Genomic DNA, 7,941 nt, shown 5'->3' with positions numbered 1-7,941 from the left:
ACAACCGCATTGTGTAATGTGAATGCAGAGTTTCAACCCCTGCACACATTCCTTAAAGATCCCTTGGTAGAGAGGAGACGAGTCGATGGCAAAAATCCGTATAGGACTGGGTAACTCGTCAACCTTTAACTCAGAGGAGTGAGCAAACTGTTCATCGATAATATTGGCCCCAGAACTACTATCAAGAAATACCTTAATAGAAACCTCTTGTACCCCTATTTTTACCTTAGCAGGTATTAGGCACTGAGACACCAAGATGGAGGAATATGTAGACAGAGGTGGGAATCCCCCAATCCCGCTCGGTCTAACAGTATTCCAACAGGCGACCTCACTTCGGCACTAAGGGACAAGTGACAAAATGTACATTTTTTTGGTGCAGAAAAAAATAAACAACTCCCCGTTTAGGAGCAGGGAACTAAGAAGTGATACCATGATACCCATGCGCTATCTTTTAGAAGAAACAGGATGCAGGCGGAAGTACAACTTACATGCCTCCCAGAATGCGATAAACTGACTGCAATCCTCAGCAAACCACTCCGTAAGACGCAGTTTAGGTTCAGGTGCTCTGGTAACCAACTCAAACTGCGCCGAGGTAGCAGACTCAACCTGTAGCTGAACCGCCCCTCTTAACTCTGCTACCTGGAGCAACAGTACTTGCATCTGCTCTGCAAGGAAAGCTACGAGATCCATGAGGTGATTCAAATCTGCTGAATATACTGTCATGGAAGTAACGGAGTGAATCAGAACTCCTAAGCTTACCCTCAGGCTAGGCGAGCCCCTAACTGTCCCTCATCCCAGAGGTATGCCTGATGGTGGTGAGGTCTGGACCCCAGCATAACCCTAACTCCTGAGAAGCCTTGATCTTTTACCCCGGGAGGGGGCCAGGACTGGAGGGATAAATCTCCACACAAATAGACAGGAAGGAACTAAATCGCACACTCACAGCGGTCAACCACATTGGTAAAGACAATATGTGCACAGGGTGAAATAAAGAAAAGGAAGGAAATACACAATGACGAGGGTTTCTCCACAACTCCCCACGATAGCATACAACAGTGCAGCAGCAGCAGCTGACTCCTCATGCTTTCGCAATATTCGGCATGTAGGAGCAGGATCTACCATCTTTTAAAAGGTGGAGGTGGTTGTGATAGGTCTTCAGTATCCTGTGACCCCAGCAGCAATTCACAGGTTAGCAGGAATTAACTCCTGCCAGACCAATCAGCGAGCATAAAATTGGTCGACGCCTGGCTTTGACTAAGCAACCCAGAAGCACCAGGAGGCATGTCAGATTCTGCACGGTGAACAGAGTCTGAAGTCGCCATGACACCTGGTGGGTACAGAGCAGCACACCGCATGATACTACCCTACAAGGTGAGTTACTTTGTACACCCTAGTACTATGGGTATGAAAAGGACAACATATTGTTCCAGCAGGACAAAACAAAGAATATATCAAGATTGGCAAATAAATGGTTCAATGACCATGAAGTAGAGGTGCTGGATTGACTTCCACAGTCCCCAAACCTCAACCCAATCAAACATTTTTGGATGGGGATTAAGAAAAAGCTTTATACTTACTCAAGTGAGTCGACTAGTAGGCATTAACATTGGGAAAGTGTAGAAGAGACCTGCGATCAGATTTGAGTTTAGATATGCTTGAATCTGATCAAGTGTATACCCAGAAGAATTCAGGCAGTGTTGAAAGCCAAAGGTAAATTTACAAAATACTAACAAAATAATATAAATTAAAATGTAGATATTTAAGGGTAAAGCAGTAAAAATGCAGGGACATGACAAAAATGTGCATAACTAATCAGATGCAAATATTTTCACATGACAGCTCTGCTTCCAAATGACTGAGGTATCTATATATATAATTGCCTTAGTCTGTCTGTCTGTCTGTCTTGCTCCAAAATTGTGTCCTTACGGTGACAAACAGCGGATTGGCCGCTCGCCTCGCCTCGGCTCCGCCCCCCCCGCACAGATTGGCCGTTCGCCTCGGCTCCGCCCCCCACACGGATTGGCAACTCTGCCACGCCCCGCCCCCTTCACGCATTGCAAGCTCGCTCTGGCCCCGCCCCCTGCACACATTCCCCGTAACGACACGGAGCCCCGACTCCCAGGTGAGTGCTGTACCCCCGGGAGCCCACATCAGCCTACGCCGCCAACCCAGCCGACACATACCCTCGCATTGCTGGGGTTGCTGGTGTGGGCTCCCGTGCGAGCGGGGGGTGGGGTACGCTGGTAACCATGTAATATTGTGTAGCATGGTTACCAGCGTACACCGGCTCCCAGGTGAGCGCATCAAGGTCCTGCAGTGGCGGAAGACACACACGCACACACATAAGAACAGACATACACACACCTCACACACACATCAGATCGCATTCACACATTCACATCATCCCGTGATATTGCTTGCTTCTCGGCGGCGATACTGTGCGTGCAGTGACCTTCCAGGACCTGCCAGAGGATCACATGGCCAGAAGCATGTGGTATCTCCGGATGTTGTGAGTGTGTGAGCGCGTATGTGCGATATCGTCAGTGTGTGCGTACTTGTATGCGATAGGATGTGTGCGTGCTTGTATGCGATAGGATGTGTGCGTGCTTGTATGCGATAGGATGTGTGCGTGCTTGTATGCGATAGGATGTGTGCGTGCTTGTATGCGATAGGATGTGTGCGTGTATGCGATCGGATGTGTGCGTGTCGGCAGAAGGCAGAGGAGCACTGCGTGCAACACAGCTGCTGGGACCGCACAACGGAGGGCACAGGCAGAAGTGGGGTGTGAGTGTATGTGATCAGATGTGTGCGTGTATACTGTCTGATGTGACTGTGGAGCACGATGGGGGGTGCACAGCATGGGGGATGGAGCACGATGGAGGGTGCACAGCATGGGGGATGGAGCACGATGGAGGGTGCACAGCATGGGGGATGGAGCACGATGGAGGGTGCACAGCATGGGGGATGGAGCACGATGGGGGGTGCGCAGCATGGGGGATGGAGCACGATGGGGAGTGCGCAGCATAGGGGATGGAGCATGATGGGGAATGCGCAGCATGGAGGATGGAGCACAATGGGGAGTGTGCAGCATGGAGGATGGAGCACAATGGGGACTGCGCAGCATGGGGATGGAGCACGTTTGGGAGTGCGCAGCATGGGGGATGGAGCATGATGGGGGGGTGCGCAGCATGGGGGATGGAGCACAATGGGGGGTGCGCAGCATGGGGGATGGAGCACAATGGGGGTGCGCAGCATGGGGGATGGAGCACAATTGGGGGTGCGCAGCATGGGGGATGGAGCACAATGGGGGGTGCGCAGCATAGGGGATGGAGCACGATGAGGGGTGCACACCTCCCCCCCCCCCCCCCCCCCCAAAACACACACACACACCGCCACACACGCACAACACACCACACTGGGAACCACAAACACCGCCCTACACAGACACACACACACACACAGACAACGCCCCGCACGAAAATATACGCACATGCCGCACAACACACACATTGCACAAAACATACCTCCCACCGAAACACACACACACCCCACACCCACACGCGCAACACACACACACACACACACACACACACACAACGCTACAGACACACAGCGCTCCACAAACAACGCAACACACACAAGGCAACACACAAACACCGCTCTCACTCCCCGCCACACCCAGACAACACCCAGAACATGTATAGCGCCATACACAAACACTTGGTAACTACACACAACAACATCTATATATATCTATATATCTATATATATATATATATATATATATATATATATATGTATATGTGTGTATATATATATATATATATATATCTCAAAAATCATACATTAACTACACAATACGTAAATTCTAGAATACCCGATGAGTAGAATCGGGCCACCTTCTAGTGTGTGATAAAGCCCTTGTCAGTTTAGACACAGGTCTTGGGACTTGTATATCTTCAGTCTGCAGACCATCCTGACAAATGAATAGGATGGTCTGAAGTTTAAACTATCTCATTCTTCTGGAATCACTTTAAGCATTACCAGAACAGCCACTTTTGGATGTAGTTTTACCAAGCACTGATCCTTTTTGATATGAAGTTTGTGAATGTCTATGCAAGTTGACTAATGTGATTACTGGCATATCTAAACTCAGGAGTTTACAATGCAGCCAAGCAACCTCTGTATGGAGTTTGCATGCACTGTTTAGTTTCAAGCTTATGTAGAAATCCATTCAGATGTCTTTTACAGGGGCGTAACGATCGCGGTCGCAGAGGTCGCCACTTCGACCGGGCCCGCAGGGTTATAGGGGCCCGGCAGCCGCTCTGCAGAGCCGGCTGCCGGGCCCCTATGTGTAGTGCCACTATGTAGTGGCCGACTGCGTGACTGTTAGGGGGCCGGCCTGTGAGTCAGGGGGGCCCAGTGTCTGCAGGGGGCAGAGGGGCCCCTGACCTGGAGAGGCCACCAGGCGTTCCTGACCTGCTGCAGAGGAGATGTGCTCCTGCACGGCAGACGGAAACTATCCCTACCAGGACCTGCGATGATGTCACGCCCATGTGACTGTGTGGGAGGAGACGCAGGATGCCGGGGAGAAAGCAGGAGAAGATACTTCGAACACATGAGTGGTAATGAGAAAAGAGGGGACATGAGGGGAGGGGCTGCAGGGTGAGTGGGATATGAGGGCTGCAGACTGTGACAGAAGCATGTGAAGGGTGCAGAGTGTTTGAGAGGGGTAAGTTGGGGTACGGGCAGGGTGCAGGCTGCATAGGGAGCAGGGTGTGTGACATATGGGGGCAGGGGCATAACTACCGCAGTCGCAGGGGTCAGAAGGAGCTGAGAGGTACTTGTTTTTTTATTTTGCTGGCTGCATGACACATATAGGCCCGGGGAAGCTGTCTGCCTGCATGATACATGGAGGACCTGGTGGGGCTGGCTGGCAGGCTGCATTACACATAGAAGCCCTGGGGGCTGGCTGCATGACACATGGAGGCCCTGGGGGGGCTGGCTGCATGACACATATAGGCCCGGGGAAGCTGCCTGCATGATACATGGAGGCCCTGGTGGGGCTGGCTGGCAGGCTGCATTACACATAGAAGCCCTGGGGGCTGGCTGCATGACACATGGAGGCCCTGGGGGGGCTGGCTGCATGACACATATAGGCCCGGGGGAAGCTGGCTGCATTACACATGGAGGCCCTGGTGGGGCTGGCTGCATGACACCTGGTGGGGCTGGCTGCATGACACATGGAGGCCCTGGTGGGACTGGCTGCATAATACATGGAGGCCTGGGGGTGCTGGCTGCATGATACATGGAGGTCTATGGGACTGCATAATAAACATGAAGGACACCTTATACATAGACTATAGCAGCGCATTATACATGGAGGTCTATGGGGCTGCATTATAATACATATAGGACTATGGGGGCTACATTATAATATATGGAGGACTATGGAGGCTACTTTACACATGGTCTGTGGGGGTGCATTATAAAGCATGGGGGACTGTGGTGCAGTATAAAATATGGAGAACTATGGGAAATGCATTATAATACATGGAGGACTATGGGGGTGCATTCTAATATATAAAGGGTTATGTGGGACCCTTTATACTATATGGAAGGCTATGTGGGGGCCATTATAGTATTTGGAGAACTATATATGAGGGAGGAAAAAGATACAAGTATGGGATGGGAATGTTTTGTGCTGAGGGAAAAGGGCTCTTTCCCATGCTCTGCTATACATCTCTTAGCACCCAGCTTTCCCATGCTCTGCTATACATCTCTCAGCACCCAGCTTTCCCATGCTCTGCTATACATCTTCTCTCAGCACCCAGCTTTCCCATGATCTGCTATACATCTCTCAGCACCCAGCTTTCCCATGCTCTGATATGGGAAAGCTGGGTGCTGAGGGAAAGATGTATGACAGAACATGGGAAAGCAGGGTGCTGATAGAGGGATTTTAGATCATGGGAAACCTGGGTGCTGTGGGTAAAAGCCAAGTGTCAGCATCATTATCCCGTACCCTAAGTGTTGTGTACATGGAGGGGGGCCCCGGTCCAAAGTTTGCATCAGGGCCCATCAAACTCTAGTTACGCCTTACAATGTATTCAAAACAAGAGAGTCTGCGGAGACAACATCACATGTTTCTCAACGCTGGCAAGAAACTAGCCAGGTCTTTCACCGGGAAGGAACAACCACGGGAAGGGCAGTCTCCAGTCAAGGAGACCACCAATGCCAAACATGGTATCCATCCACAGACAGCTGTTTCGGGGTATTTGCCCCTCTTCAGTGTGGAGTAGGAAACTGGCTAGTGGGAGCAATGCCTAGTAGAAGACTACATAAGCAAGGATGGTTGACCTTAGGGAGATCAACATCCAACACCACGGAGACACCATCATGTGTTTCTCAACTAAGGTCAACCATCCTTGCTTATATAATACAATGTATAACACTGTCGTAGAGCTATATAGATTTGACCATTTTTATGTAGCAGGAAAACATTTTTTATATAAGCCTGACTATATGTATAAATACAATAAATGCAAAAAGCATTCTTCATATTTGTAATCCTGTAATGTATTGCAGGTTATAAAATGCAGAGCCGCAATTGCTTGGAGTCCACATCAGCCACTTAAAATTGAGGAAATTGAGGTGCAACCACCAAAAGCCCATGAAGTTCGGATAAAGGTAGTATTTTTAGTGTCTGTAAAATAAATCCAAAGGTACAGTTGAATACAGAAGTTTCCATACACTATCTAAAAACACACACATGCATGTTTTTCTCACTATATGACATTAAATCAGAATAAACCTTTCCTGTTTTACGTCAATTAGGAACCAATATTATTTATATTTGCCAAATGCCAGAATAATAGAGAGAGAGAGAATGTTTTAAGGCATTTTTATTACTTTCTGCAAAGTCAAATGTTTACATACACTAAAGTGGGCTTTACACGCTATGAGATCGCTACAGCGATCTCGTTGGGGTCACAGATTTTGCGACGCACATCCTGCCGCTGTAGCGATCTCGTGTGTGACTCCTAGGAGCGATTTTTTTTTTTTTTTTTTTTTTTTTTTTTTTTTTTTTTAATCGTTGCAAAAACGTCCAAAATCGCTCCTCGTTGACATGGGGGTCCATTCTCAAATATCGCTGCTGTCGCGTGGGCGAAGTTGATGCTCGTCCCTGCGGCAGCACACATCGCTATGTGTGACGCCGCAGGAACGAGGAACCTTTCCTTACCCGCGACATACCAGCAATGAGGAAGAAGGTGGGCGGGATGTTCGTCCCGCTCATCTCCGCCCCTCCGTTTTGATTGGCCGGCCGCTTAGTGACGGCGCGGTGACGTCGCTGTGATGCCGAACGTCCCTTCCCCTTGAGGGAGGGATTGTTCGGCAGTCACAGAGATGCAGCCGACCAGGTAAGTGCGTGTGACGCTGCCGTAGCGATAATGTTCGCTGCGGCAGCGATCACCTTAATATCGGCATAACGATAGGGGCGGGTGCTATCACGCTCACCATCGCTAGCGATGTTGCAGCGTGTAAAGCCCGCTAAGCTATGCCTTAAACAATATGGGACAGCCCATATGTTGATATCATGTCTTTGAAGCTTCTGATAGGTTTATTGGCAACATCTGCTTTAGAGACTCACCTGTAGATATATGTAGCATCATGGGAAAGTCAAAAGAAATCAGTCAAGATCTCAGGAAGAGAATTGTGGATGTGGACTTGTACAAGTCTGGTTCATCCTTGGGTTCAGTTTCAGGATACCTGTAGGTGCCTCGTTCAACTGTACAAATAATTATATGCAAGTACAAACAAGATGGGAATGTCCAACCATCATACTGCTTAGGAAGGAGATGGGTACCAGAGACGAATGTGCTTTGGTCAGACATGTGCATATCAACCAATAAACAAAACACCTTGTTAAGATACTGACAGAAG

At 49.2% G+C, this 7,941-nt stretch overlaps 1 protein-coding gene across 1 annotated transcript in view; it reads left to right on the top strand.

Annotated features, from left to right (window-relative positions):
* The window catches only part of LOC142311983 (alcohol dehydrogenase 1-like), a 145,915-nt gene that overhangs the window by 24,193 nt on the left and 113,781 nt on the right, over positions 1–7,941 (top strand). Inside the window, exon 2 of the mRNA XM_075350861.1 lies at positions 6,586–6,687. Within this exon, the coding sequence (XP_075206976.1) occupies positions 6,586–6,687 (102 nt within the window). The remainder of the gene's footprint in view (positions 1–6,585; positions 6,688–7,941) is intronic.

The sequence above is a fragment of the Anomaloglossus baeobatrachus genome, chromosome 1 (assembly GCF_048569485.1).
Source record: "Anomaloglossus baeobatrachus isolate aAnoBae1 chromosome 1, aAnoBae1.hap1, whole genome shotgun sequence".
NCBI lineage: Eukaryota > Metazoa > Chordata > Amphibia > Anura > Aromobatidae > Anomaloglossus > Anomaloglossus baeobatrachus.
This window is presented reverse-complemented; position numbering and strand designations above follow the sequence as displayed.